Genomic DNA, 15,075 nt, shown 5'->3' with positions numbered 1-15,075 from the left:
TGTATCTAACACCCTAAAATTAAAAGGTTGAGATTTTAATTTTCAGGAAGCAGAAAAAGGAGACTAAAAAAATAAGATGAGGCTGTTGTATTAGAAAACATGTGGAAGATGTTGGGGCGTTGAAACTTGAACGTCCAATGCATGATCGGTTTTGGAGTAACAAATAGAGCCAAGCCATTGAAACCGATAGAGACCAAGTGTCAAGTCAAGTGAAAGTACCTAACTATTTTCGAGATAACTTCAAATTCAAAAAGAGGAACCTAAATAATTAATAGTCGCGTATGGTAGATGCAGCGACTTAATTGAAGGGTTGGCTATGCGTTACATGCCTTTTGGCTTTGCTTGCTCTGCTTACTTCATCATCTTTTCGGATTGCCACAAATTCGGTTTGTCATCCCCTCCATGCTCTCTCTCTCTCTCTCTCTCTCTCTCTCTCTCATTTATTTGCTTCTGAAATTTTTAGTACTTTCAACACATCCATTTTATATAAATCAACCTGCAGGCTGAAGCTCTTTCTTTGTTTGTCACAAACTGTTTTGCTTTAAACTATGAAGCAAATAAATGGTGCTAGAGATGTTAGCAGCTTCTCCCCGCTGGAGATCAATGGAAGGCAAGAACATGCAATACTTATTGATGAACTTGATAGTGTTGACAAACAGAGGCTCTTTCTTGGAGGAGAGAGGCAGCTGTACCCAAACTCTCTCTCCTCCCGTGAAATGGAGTCACTCACTGCCCTCTGTGACACCTTCTTGCCTTCCATCGACGTCTCCGACACCACCACAAATGCATCGCTGGTCGCCTTTTACCGGACTTCGGCTTCCATGGCAGGAACACCACAACGAGTAATATATTAAGCACTTTTATTAGTTTTTTTAAACACATCTTTACATAATTATTTGTTGTTGGTATAAAGTAATTGTAGCTTAAGTTGTTAATAGAATTCACACATGCACCAGGTCCTGTGTTCGATTCTCTCTCTTGTTTCAACTCATCATTTGTATAAAATATATATATATATATATATATATATATATATATACATTCTGTTGTTTTTGTTGTTATTGTTAAGATGTTGCTCAATCTACTTTTTGAATTTGATGAGTTTCATTTCTCACTATAAATATGCATGCATGTGCAGGTAGGAGGACTGATAAGTGAGAGAATGAAGCACCCAAAGCTATGGTTGATGCGATTGGCGTTGTGGTTTTTGTCCACATGGATAGGGAGCTTCATATTGTGTGGAAGAGCCAGCCTTTCAAGCCAATTTCCCTACTTTCAGAGCTTTCCTCAGATGTCTCAGCAGAAACGGGAAGAAATATTATTGTCATGGTCTCTTAGTTACTTTTATCTCCTTAGGATGTTGTTCAAGAGCATGAAGCTTCTCACTCTCCTTGTCTTCTTCACTCAGGTACCGTCAAATATTCCTATAATATTGATATCTTTTTATTTTCCTTGTCTCCTTGTCTCCTTATCTACTCTAATACACGGGGAGGGGATCGAACTCAAATGCAAATAAGTCGGTACACTTTCTTAACCAACTAGCAGAATTCACGTCTTTTGTTCACCCAAACAGAAATTTGCTTTAGATATGATGCTTTAATTATATATATCATCATGTAATTTCGTTTGTTTTGTTTTAGGAAGACCAAACTATTCACTTTCGAGGATAGAAATAACTCTTTCAGGTTCACAAGAAATTATTGTGTATATATGGTAGGCGAAACTGCCAAAGTACATGTTGATTTGGTGCCAAACTCCAAATCATACCCCATCTTAGCCAAGTAATCTACTTTTATGTTGACTATTTTATGTGTTAAGAAAAAACAATAAACTACCTTTAAATCGGTATTTTCTTTTTACAACAAATGGTTGGGGAAAAGCCATAAAATGTTTGATGATCCACCCTGCCTTTTTGTTAATATTACAATTAACAACCTACTTTTAATCAGGGTGGAGTCACTAAGGGACCAGTGTGGTCCAGGGCCTCCCCTCATTTTATATATAAAAAATATTATATATTAATATCTTTTATGATACTTCTAATAATTTTTAAGGTTTTCTCTTCAAGTTTAAATCTTTTTTAATGTTTTTGATCAATTTTCTAAAAATTTAACACAAGTTCTTCAAATCTAAGAGTCATTTTCACCCCATTTATCTAGACTTGTGACTATTTATTCTCTTATTTTCCATATAATATATTATTGAGTTTTAATTATTACTTTTTGCCAAATTATCAAGTTTCAATTGGGTTGACTCACTTAATTAAGATTGTTAATTTTTCTCTTCTTTTTTTTATTTTTTATTTTTTATTGTTTTCTCTTTGTCTATGGTTTGTTAGGGTTTGGGAAACTTTGAATTATTCTCTATTGAGTTCAATGGATCTTTGAACTAAGTTGTAGATTACCAAAAGAAAAAAAGTGTAAAGATTTCATCACATATGTATAAACATAATGTATGATGTTTTGGCCTTTTCGGTTACTCTTGGGATGTATTGTGAGTTCGAATTTTTTTATATAAATATTTTGTAAGAGGCTCCCTCACACATAAAATTCTGACTTCGCCACTTTTTAACCATACCAACCCTATTTCATTTAGCACAAAAAAGAAATAACCCAAAAACCGTACCAAGTTACCAACCCTATTTAACAAGTGAATGAAATTAGTACAAGTTAATTAGCATACGACATATGATTGGTGTAAAAGTCACATGAAAAATCAGAGTGATCCAAACTTATGCTAATAGGGTTTACATTAATATTAAAGACTATTACTAGATGGTTGTGTGTATACACGTCTAACTATTGATAAGTCGTGAGAAGAATCATTATTCGATATTAAATGTGCGAGTAATATCAACAACTAAGAGTAGCATTCAAATAAACCAGACACCAACTTTTTGTCGTAGGAGGATCTTGTGACATAAGAACACTTGTTCATCATATTTCTTTAGCCGAGGTGTACGTTCAAGGGCAAAATCAGGAATTTGTGAGATGGGGTAGCTAAAACTATTAGCTTAAAATTTAAGGGTTTTTTTTGTTTGTTTTTTTTTTTTTTTTTGTGGGTACTTACAATTTCTAAAGTTTTTCTATAAATAAAAGTATACATTAAATCATAAAAACCACGCTAATTGTAAACACAAGGAAAAAAAAATTGGAATTAGGGTCGTATTATGCAATAAACGGTGAATTTCATTTAGAAAAATGATTCTTTTTTGGAGACAAATCAATGAAAAAGATTAAACTTGGAGACATGTGACTGTATATTGTTGTTGGCAATGTATGAAATTGTGTAATTCTATTTAGTTTTAGTTTAAGATATTGGACTATATAGGTTTGATTTTTTTCCCCCAAAAAGAATCCTTCGGGTACACCCCACCGGAGCCCACATGGTAGCTCCGTCAGTCTGTACATTTACAAGTTGATACTACTTTCATTAAAGATGTACTTTGAACAAAAATACCCAATTTAACATGCGCTCACAAATATGCCAATTATCATTTTAAAATATTTTTGAAGCCTCTTGACACGCACCCACACGTGTGCCTAATTGGCATTTTTAAGTATGTGTAAGTAATGTGATGTGAGTGAGTTTTATGTTTTTTTTTTGGGTTAAATGGTAAGAAATAAAAAGAACACACAAAATTAAAAATTAAAAGAAAGAAATAGGGGAGGGGTTAACTATACTTGGCGATTTCCATATATCTGTACTTGATCTTTTTTGTTTCGTAATTTGTTTTATTCTTACTATTTTGCCCGCATAGCATCAAATTGTAGCCTTTCCACAAATTAGTTTTCCAATATATTTTATGGATTTTTGAAAGTTTCACCGAACTGATCCCCCCCCCTCCTCTTATAGTCTCAAGTCACATTTTTATTGTGAATCAGAAAAGAAAAAATAAATGGATTTCTTCACTAAGTAGTGCTAGGAATGTCAAAGCAAATCTCATAAGTTTTGGATTTCAAATGATATGGCAGTGTAATATTATTTGTTCATTTTTATTTTTTATTTTTTTAAGACCTTTAGAGGGGCGATAGCATACTAAACTCTCACACACTACATAGATGCTAGGATTTGAACCTAGCAATTGCTCCAAACCACTATACTAGTGGATCCTTTGTATATTATTTGTTCATGTTAAGCCACATCATTTGATGACCAAAATTTACAAAAGTTTTTTAATATGTAACTCTAGTTCCTGAAAAGAGATCCTTGGTGGGTAGGTAGGGTGGAACAATTAACTTCCGCAATCTTGTACTTGTACCAAACAATTGTTACAATGTTACATAATAATTTAAGCAATGCCCTCATTTACAGGTGAATGAGAAGAATGAGAACCTATCCTGGAAAGCAATTGACTACACCGGGCCTGATCCAGAGTTCATCACCAAAACCAAGAAATTCAAAGCATCAACAACAATTGGAAGCCAAAGACCCAACAATGAAGAACAAAATGCATGCCCTCACAAAGAAGAGCTGTTTGGACCACTTAACAGAGGCATTATCAATCTGGATAAACCAAAGGATTTAGTTGTTGATGCTCTAAGTACATTTGGAATTCCAGCATCTGTTCTTCACTCTGAAAAAACCGTAAACTGCTCGTCGAATCCTTCTTTAACCATCCGATGCGATGCAGTAGTGATCGGTTCGGGGTCAGGAGGTGGTGTTGTTGCAGGTGTTTTAGCAACGGCGGGTTACAAAGTGGTTGTTATAGAGAAAGGAAACTATCATGCCAGGAAGAATCTTACACTCCTTGAAGGACCCGCAATGGACCAAATGTACCTATCAGGTGGCTTAATTGCAACTGATGACATGGGAGTTTTTGTTCTTGCTGGCTCTACTGTTGGGGGAGGCTCCGCCATCAACTGGTCCGCTTCGATTCGAACCCCACAGCACGTAATCAAGGAATGGTGCAATGACCATGAGCTAGAGCTGTTTGACAGTAAATTATACCAAGAAGCTCTGGATGTTGTCTGTGAAAAAATGGGAGTTCAATCTCAAATACAAGAAGAAGGGTTTAATAATGCAATTTTAAGAAAAGGGTGCCAAGAATTGGGGTATCCTGTGAATAATATTCCTCGAAACTCGCCACCGAATCATTATTGTGGTTGGTGTTGTTTTGGTTGCAAGGATGGAAGGAAGGGAGGTACCACGGAGACGTGGCTTGTGGATTTGGTGAATTCTGGTAATGGTGCTATTTTGACTGGATGTGAGGCTATAAAAGTGCTGCACAAGAGAAAGAAAGGAAGAAGAGATCGAAACACAGCTACCGGGGTGGCCTTCGAATTTGAGCATGGAGGGGGTAAAGAAATAGGTTTTGTGGAGTCTAAGGTAACTATTGTTGCTTGCGGAGCTCTTTGTACTCCGAAACTGTTGAAGCGAAGCGGATTGAAGAACGTAAATATTGGGGAAAACTTGCATTTGCATCCGGTGGCAATGGCATGGGGCTACTTTCCAGACTCACAAGTGTTTGATGGAAGGCCTGAGAGAGAGAAGAAGAGCTACGAAGGAGGGATAATGACAGCAATGTCTACTGTAGTGGCAGAGTTCAACAAGTCTGGATATGGAGCGGTGATACAAACACCGGCGTTGCACCCAGGTATGTTCTCGGTTGTGATGCCTTGGGTTTCAGGCAAAGACATAAAACATAGAATGAGCAGGTTCTCTAGGACTGCCCATGTATTTGCATTGGCAAGAGATAAAGGGTCAGGAACTGTGAATGCACCACCATACTCAATCAGTTATGAAATGGAAGCTCTTGATGAAAACAATCTGAAGATAGGACTAGAGAAGTCACTGAGAATATTGGCCGCGGCCGGAGCTGAAGACATTGGAACCCATCACTTTAAAGGGAAGGGTTTACATGTGAAGAAGTCGAATTTGGATGAGTTTGAGAGGTTTGTGAAAGAGGAGAGTTCAAGGCCACTAAGAGAGCTTTCTTCCGCAATATGTTCAGCACATCAGATGGGGAGCTGCAGGATGGGTGTCGATTCGAAGCAGTCTGTGTTGAACCAGATGGGAGAGACATGGGAGGTGGAGGGACTTTTTGTAGCAGACACAAGTGTCTTCCCAACGGCTTTAGGGGTAAATCCAATGGTCACTGTTCAGGCTATTGCTTACTGCACTTCCCAATCCATTCTCCAAGTACTTAGGAGAAAGAAGGTAGAATATAAAAACTGAGTTGATGTCAAGACTGTTGACGTGAGTCTCTTAATTAATCAAAGAGATTTATTTTCTTAATTAATTAAGGGATTTACTTTCCTATTCCATATAGTTGATAAATCATTGTATAATTAGAAGATACTATCCTAATTGATCACTGTATCTATTTCCTTGTAAAGCACTCATGTAAACTCTTATAAATATCTCATTATGGAGAAGAATAAAACTTATTAACCTAAAGTATTCAAACCATATTCATATTTTTAGCATGGTATCAGAGCAATAGATCCTAGGTTGTCTCTAAACCCTTATCTCAAATTTCTCATATTCAAATCCAAAACCCTAAATCAAATTCCTCATATTTTTCCCCAAATCCAAATCCCTCAAATCTAAAGTCCTCTAATCCTCTTATCAAAATCCCTAAGCACGTACCCTCAAATCTTATACATATACCTCTCCAATCCAATTCCTACATCAAATTCATACATCAAATTCCTCAAATCAAAATTCCTCACATTCTCATATCACATCTTCCTTTCGCTGCGATGTCAGGAACCCTTACGATTCTCCCCCTTATTGCAGACTCACAGAAGCATGCGGCCAATCCTACTGACCCAGCTACCCGGACTTGTGCTTCTATTGCCACCACCAAAGATTCTACTTTTCATACGTCCTCTCAAAAATCCGCATGGATTATCGACTCGGGTGCTACGGATCACATGATATTTGATCCTGACCAACTTATTAGTCGCAAATCATCCACTTTGTCGGTGGTGTCTAATGCTAATGGTACCCCTACCCCTGTGGTTGGGGAGGACTCTCTATCTCTCTATCCTTCCCTACATCTGGATTCTGTATTGCTTGTTCCATCTTTGGACCATAACTTGTTATCTGTTGCACAACTTACTACCACTTTGGGATGTACTGTAACATTTTGGCCAAATCATTGTATTTTTTAGGATATCCTCTCACAAGAAAGACGATTGGTTGTAGAACTCAGCAGGACAAACTCTACTACTTGGACTGGGCACCGGATAGTGAAATCAAGATTGGTCAAGCTTTCATAACCAGTGGAACTCGTTCTGAGGGAGAGAGAGGCAAAGTTTGGTTATGGCATAAACATCTTGGGCATGCCACGTTCGGTTATCTTAAAAAGTTGTTTCCATTATTATTTTCCAGTCTTGATGTTTCCAGCTTCCAGTGTTATACGTGTGAATTGGCTAAGAGCCATTGTGTCTCTTTTCCATTAAGTTCAAATAAGAGTTTGGTTTCGTTTTCTCTTGTTCATTCTGATGTTTGGGGACCAGCTAAAATTGCCACTCCAACAAGGGCTCGATCGTTTGTCATGTTTATATATGATTGCACATCCATGACTTGGGTTTCCCTTCTTAAAACTAAAGGGAAAGTCAACTTCAAGTTTCAACAGTTTTATCAAATGGTGGAGACTAAATTTCATGTCAGAATTTAAGTTCTTCGTTCTGACAATGGTGGAGAATTTCTCAACCATGATTTTAACTAGTTCTTACAAGATCATGGCATCATACATCAACGCTCATGCCCTTACACTCCCCAACAGAATAGGGTGGCTGAAAGAAAGAACATACACTTATTGGAAGTCGTTCGTGCCTCTCTCTTCGGTGCCAATATGCCACGATCTTTTTAGGGCAAAGCCGTCGTCTCTACAGCATACCTCATCAATCGGATTCCCTCTAGTATCCAAAATTTCTAAACACCACTTCAAACATTTCACCACCATATCCAAACAACTCCCACCCCAAACCTAGAACCTCGGATTTTCGGCTGCGTTGTATTTGTCCACTTACATGATCACCAACGAAGCAAATTGGATCCCTAAGCCGAAAAGTATGTTTTCATTGGCTGCCCTCATCAGAAAGAATACCGGTGTTATCATCCTCCTAGTCAGTAGGTCTTTACCTCCATAAATGCTGTGTTTTAGAAACATGACTTATATTTTTCAACAACCCAGGAGGATAATCGAGAATCCACCACTACTCAAATTCTGAATTTTTTTCCCCATGACGTCACTCTACACTAAAATGACCCGTCGCCAGTGGAAAGCGACCGATCGCCCCCCTTTAGCTCTTCGAATACTGAGAATCTGCTTCAAAACTACTGGTCGCCAGTGGAAAGCGACCGGTCGCCTCCCTTTAGTTCTTCAAATACAGAGAAACTACTTCAAAACGACCAGGTGCCAAAGGAAAAAGATAAGTTGTCCCGACGCTATCAAAATCAGGAGGAAGAAATTGAACCGATTTATGAGATTTTGCCCGCTTCAACTCCAGTACCACACCAATCACCTACTGAGGAAGTCATTCAGGTAACATCTTTTTCTAAAACTGATAACACTAATGAAATATCTCATGATGATATGATTTCAGAACACACAGAGCCTACATATCAGCTTCCAGAAAGGAAGAACCATTACAAACCTCGAGTACAATATGAAGCAAATCTTAAAGCCCAAGGGAAATACCCCATCAATAATTATATATCTCTCAGCAGATTATCATAGTCATGTGTGCACTATATGAAGCAGTTGGCTGACATATCTGTCCCCAACAATGTAACTAAAGCACTAGAAGACTCAAAATAGAAAGAAGCCATGAATGAAGAAATGCTAGCTCTCCAAAAGAATGTCACATGGGAACTCATGCCCTTACCTCATGGAAAGAAGACAGTATGATGTAGGTGGATTTATACTATGAAACTCAAAGCAGATGGATCCATCGAAAGATATAAAGCTAGATTGGTGATTATAGGGTATACAAAGAGATATGGGATAGACTACCAGGAAACCTTTGCCCCAGTAGCCAAGATTAACACTATTAAGGTCCTATTGTCTATAACAACAAATCTCAATTGGCCACTACATCAATTTGATGTTAAAAATGCATTCTTACATGGAGACTTGGAAGAAGTACATATGGACTTACCCCCAAGATGTAATTCAGCTCATGACAAGAATAATCAAGTTCATATGCTCAGAAAGTCATTATAAGGGTTAAAGCAATCTCCAAGGGCATGGTTTGGCAGATTTACTAAATCTATGAAGAATTTTGGATATACACAGAGTAATTCAGATCACACCATGTTCTTGAAACGTGATAAAGGAAAACTTATTGCATTGATTATTTATATAGATGACATAATCGCAACTGGAAATGACGCAGAAGAGCAACTGAAGTTGTGAAAGTATTTGTCTCAGGAATTTGAGATGAAGGAATTAGGTGATCTGAAGTACTTTCTCGGAATCGAAGTAGCAAGGTCAAAAACTTGTATATTTTTGTCTCAAATGAAGTATGTAATGGATCTACTCACTGAAACAGGAATGGTTGGATTTAAGCCTGCTGACACACCCATTGAGATGAATCACAAGTTGTGTGAAGACATGGACCAAGATTCAATCAATAAGGAATAGTACCAATGCCTTATTAGAAAGTTGATATACCTGGCACACATAAGACCAGATATTGCATATGTTGTGAGTGTGATTAGTCAATTTATGCATTCACCCAGTGTTTCTCATAGGAATGCAATTAATCAAATCTTATGATACTTAAAGTCAGCCCCTAGGAAAGGATTAATGTTCTCAAAAAATGGAGATCTTAAAGTTGTTGGATATACATATGCTGATTGGCTAGTTCCATTATAGATAGACGCTATACTTCTGGTTACTTTACATTCGTGGGAGGTAACCTAGTCACTTGGCGGAGTAAAAAATAAAATGTCGTTTCTCGATCTAATGCAAAAGCAAAGTATCGAGGAATGACTCACGAAGTTTTTGAATTATTGTGGATCATAAGACTCTTGACAGAATTGAGCTTCAAGCCAAAAAAGCCAAAAAAGCCAATGGAGTTGCATTGTGACAACAGGTTAGCTATCGATATTGCCCATAATCCAGTTCAACATTATCGAACCAAACATGTTGAGGTGGATAGACATTTCATCAAACAAAAAAATTGAAAATAAGATCATCCGCCTACCATTCGTAAAATCATAAGATCAACTGGCAGATATCTTAACAAAAGCTGTTTGTGGAAGAGTATTTCATGACTCACTTACCAAGTTGGGCATTTGTGACATATATTCACCAACTTGAGGAGGAGTTTTGAGGTGAGTCTCTCAATTAATCAAGGAGATTTATTTCCTTGATTAATTAAGGGATTACTTTTCTATTCTATATAGTTGACAAATCATTGTATAATTAGGAGATATTATCCTAATTGATTACTGTATATATTTCCTTGTAAAGCACTCATGTAAACTCCTATATATACCTTCTTATGGAGAAGAATAAAACTTAACCTAAAGTATTCAAACCACATTCATATTTTTAGCAAAGACTTCTTATAAGCATTTTTCGTTTTCAATAATAACACCACCCTGAAGAATTTGAGAGGAAAACAAAAGAAATTTAGTAGCAAAGGGTATATTGTTAGAATAAATTTGTCGGCGTGAGTTAACCTATTAAATCAAGGAGATTTATTTTCTAAGTTAATTAAGTGATTTACTTCCTTGTTTCATAGAGTTGACACATCATTGTATAATTAGGATATATTCTCCTAATTAGTTACTGTATCTATTTCCTTGTAAATAGCCCTTGTAAACTCCTATATATACCTCCTTATGGGGAAGAATACAATTAACCTAAAGTATTCAAATCATATTCATATTTTAGCATGGTATCAGAGCCGCTGATCCTAAGTCGTCTCTAATCCTGCAAATCATATCCTCAAATTCAAACCCAAACCCTAAATCAAATTTCTTATATCTCAAATCAAATCCTCTTATCAAACTCCTTAAATACATACCTCTCAAATCAAAATTCCTAAATCAAATTCCTCAAATTCGCAAATTCTCAAATCAACTCCTTAACCACAAACACACACTCATATCAAATCTTCCTTCCTCTGCGATATCATGCCCCCTTACGATTTTTTCCCTCTTTGTAGACTCACAGAAGCATGCAGTCAATCCTTCTAAACATGCAACACGGGCTCATGCTTCTATAGCCACCACCACAGGTTCTTCTTTCCATACATCCTCTCCAAAGCACACATGGATTATTGACTCGTGTGCTATGGATCACATGACATTTGGTCCTGGCCAACTTATTTCTTGCAAACCATCCACGCAGTCAGTGGTGTTTAATGCTAATGGTACTCCCTCCCTTGTGGTTGAGGAAGGCTCTCTATCTATCTCTAACTTCATTAATCTTGATTTTGTATTGGTTGTTCCATCATTAGACCATAACTTGTTGTCTGTTGCACAACTTACTACTACTTTAGGGTGTATTGTAAAATTTTAGCCGAATCATTGTATTTTCCAGGACATCCTCACCGAGAAGACGATTGGTTGTGGTACTAAGTGAGGCAAACTCTACTACTTGGGCACCAGATAGTGAGACCAAGGTTGGTCAAGCTTTCACAACAAGTGGAGCTAGTTTTGAGAGGCAGAGAAACAATGTTTGGTTATGGCATAAACGTCTTGGGTATGCCTCGTTTGGTTATCCGAAGAAGTTGTTTTCATCATTATTTTCCTGTTTTGATGTTTCTAGCTTCTAGTGTGAAACTTGTGAATTGGCTAAGAGCCATCGTGTTCCATTACCATTAAGTACAAATAAAAGTTTGGATCCATTCTCCCTTATTGATTCTAATGTTTAGGGGTCTGCTCAAATCGCTACTTCGGCTGGAGCTCCATAGTTTGTCATTTTCATTAATGACTGCACCCGAATGACCTGTGGTTCCCTTCTCAAAACCAAAGGGGAAGTCAGCTTAACGTTTTAACAGTTCCATAAAATGTTGGCAGCTCAATTTCATGCCCAAATCGAGGTTCTCCATTTTGACAATGGCAGAGAATTTCTTAATCATGAGCTAAACAAATTCTTACAGAATCATAGCATCATACATCAATACTCATATCCATATACTCTCCCAAAAAATTGGGGTGGTTGAGTGAAAGAACCGACATTTACTGGAAGTCGTTTGTGCCTCTCTATTTGGTGCCAATATGCCTTGATCTTTTTGAGGTGAGGGTCCTCTCTGCAGCTTCCTTATCAATAGGATTCTCTCAAGTATCTTGAATTTCCAAACTCCTCTTCAAATATTTCACCACCATATCCAAATACCTCCCACCCCAAACCTTGAACCACAAATTTTTGCCTATGTTGTATTCATACACTTACATGATCACCAACTAAACAAATTAGATTCCTGCACAAAAAAGTATGTTTTCATTGGCTATGCCCCTTATCATAAAGGTTACCAATATGTTTTCATTGGCTATGCCCCTTATCATAAAGGTTACCGATGTTATCACCCTCCAAGTCAGAAGGTATATACCTTCATGGATTTAGTATTCCGGAAACACGACATATATTTTTTAAAAGCACATGAGGAGAATATAGAGCCAAACACCTCGAATTTTCTGGATTTTTTCACAAGGAAAAAGACTCAGCATCAAAGCGACCAGTCACCTCCCTTTATCCATGCATAGGAGGATTCTCTGTCTCCAAACGACCAGTCGTCATCCCAAAACGATCAGTCACCTCCCTCGAATTTTTCACACCCTGCGTTTGTGTCACAAAATGACCGATCGCCAAGACTACACAACCAGTCGCCTTCCAGTTTCCAAAATCACGAGGAGACAGTTGATCCTTTTTTCTGAGATTTTGCCCACTTCGAACCCGTCTTCAGCTCTAGAACTATACCAATCGCCTGCTGAAGATGTCATTCAGGTAACATCTCTCCTTGAAACTAATAACACTTATGAAATATGTCATGATGATTTGATTTCAGAAAGCATACAAGATACAGATACCTCTATCTACCAACTTCCAGAAAGGAAGAACAGTGGTAAACCTCGAGTACAGTATGAAGTAGATCTTAAAGTCAAAGGAAAATATCTCATCAATAATTATATATCTCTAAGCAGATTATCAAAGTTACATGTACACTTTGTGAAGCAATTGGCTGATATATCTGTCCCAAATAGTGTGAATGAAACACTAGAAGACTCAAAATGGAAAGAAGCTAAGAATGAAGAAATGCGAGCTCTCCAGAAGAATGCCACATGGGAGCTCGTCCCCTTACCTCACGAAAAGAAGATAGTGGGATATAGGTGGACCTATACTATGAAACTCAAAGCAGATGGATCCATTGAAATATATAAAGCCAGATTGGTAGCGAAGGGGTACACATAGAGGTATGGGGTGAACTACTAGGAAACCTTTGCCCCAACAGCCAAGATCAACACTATCAAAGTTCTATTGTCTGTAGCAGCAAATCTAGATTGGCCACTACATCAGTTTGATGTTAAAAATGTCTTCTTACATGGAGACTTAGAAAAAGAGTTATACATGGATTTACCACCAGGATATAATTGAGCTTATGATAAGAAAAATCAAGTTTGCAAGCTCAGAAAGTCATTATATGGGTTAAAAAAAAATCTCTCATGCCATGGTTTGGAAGATTTACTAAGTCCATGAAGAATTTTAGATACACTCAAAGTAATTCATACCACACCCTGTTCTTGATACGTGATGGAGGAAAAATCACTGCATTAATTGTTTATGTGGATGACATGGTCGTAACTGGGAACGACACATGAGAGAAACATACGCTACAAAAGTATTTATCTCATGAATTTGAGATGAAGGATTTATGTACTCTGAAATACTTCCTCAGAATTGAAGTAGCAAAGTCAAAAACTGGTATTTTTTGTCTCAAAGGAAGTATGTGATGGATCTACTCACTGAAACAGGAATGCTATGATGTAAACCTACTGACACACCCATTGAGATGAATCATAAGTTGTACGAAGACATGGACTGTTTGCCAACCAATAAGAAACAATACCAATACCTTGTTGAAAGGTTGATATATTTGACACATACAAGACCATATATTGCATATGTTGTGAGTATGGTTAGTCAGTTCATGCATTCACCCAGTGTTTCTCATAAGAATGCAGTTGATCGGATATTAAGATACTTAAAGTCAGCCCTTGTAAAATGATTAATGTTCTCAAAGAATGGAAATCTTTAAGTTGTCGGATATATAGATGTTGACTGGGCTAGTTCCATTACAAATAAAAGCTTTACATCGGGTTACTTTACCTCCGTTAGACGTAACCTAGTCACTTAGCGAAGTAAAAAACAAAATGTAGATTGCTCAGTCTAGTACAAAAGCAGAGTATCGAGGTATGATCAAACAAAACATGTTGAGGTGGATAGACGTTTCATCAAAGAAAAAATTTAGAACAAGATCATCTGCCTACCTTTTGTAAAATTAGAAGATCAGTTAGCAGATATCTTGACAAAAACTGTATGTGGACGAATGTTTTATAACTCACTTACCAAGTTGGCCATTAGTAATGGGTATGCACCAACTTGAGGAGAAGTGTTGACGTGAGTTAACCTATTAAATCAATGAGATTTATTTCCTAAGTTAATTAGGTGATTTACTTCCTTGTTTCATATAATTGACAAATCCTTGTATAATTAGGAGATATTCTCATAATTAATTACTATATCTATTTTCTTGTAAAACACCCTTGTAAACTCTTATATATCTCCTTATAGAGAAAATACAATTAACCTAATGTATTCAAACTATATTCATATTTTAGCAAAACCAAACTTTTTTTCTCTCACCACTAGAAGAAAAGATAGTTATTATGATATAGCAATTGATAATTGAGCAGTTTTTCAAGAATTAATGGTATTAAAATTAATATAAAATGTATTTTGTTGTAAATCAATAATGCTACGGGCACCAACTTATATACCAATTTATTTATACCAACTGATGTGGCATACAACATATCAATACATGTCACATGTCACATCATCTATTTTAATTTAGTTAATTTATATTTTAATTTAAGGTTTTCAAT

At 36.9% G+C, this 15,075-nt stretch overlaps 1 protein-coding gene across 2 annotated transcripts; it reads left to right on the top strand.

The window, feature by feature from the left end:
* Nucleotides 684-6,351, top strand: LOC18776412 (long-chain-alcohol oxidase FAO4A). 2 transcript variants are annotated; one of them, XM_020564370.1, is made up of 4 exons: nucleotides 702-842; nucleotides 1,139-1,408; nucleotides 4,315-4,376; nucleotides 4,425-6,351. In XM_020564370.1, exons 1-4 carry the CDS (start codon nucleotides 717-719, stop codon nucleotides 6,175-6,177), a joined length of 2,211 nt encoding a protein of 736 aa, XP_020419959.1. In that variant the 5' UTR covers nucleotides 702-716; the 3' UTR covers nucleotides 6,178-6,351. The 2 variants fall into 2 exon arrangements, with proteins under 2 accessions (XP_007210564.2, XP_020419959.1); XM_007210502.2 differs by having other exon boundaries at nucleotides 684-842; nucleotides 4,315-6,351.

Source organism: Prunus persica, chromosome G5, assembly GCF_000346465.2.
Source record: "Prunus persica cultivar Lovell chromosome G5, Prunus_persica_NCBIv2, whole genome shotgun sequence".
In the NCBI taxonomy this organism is placed as follows: Eukaryota; Viridiplantae; Streptophyta; class Magnoliopsida; order Rosales; family Rosaceae; genus Prunus; species Prunus persica.
Note: the sequence above shows the minus strand (reverse complement) of the source record. Positions and strands in the feature narration are given on the sequence as shown.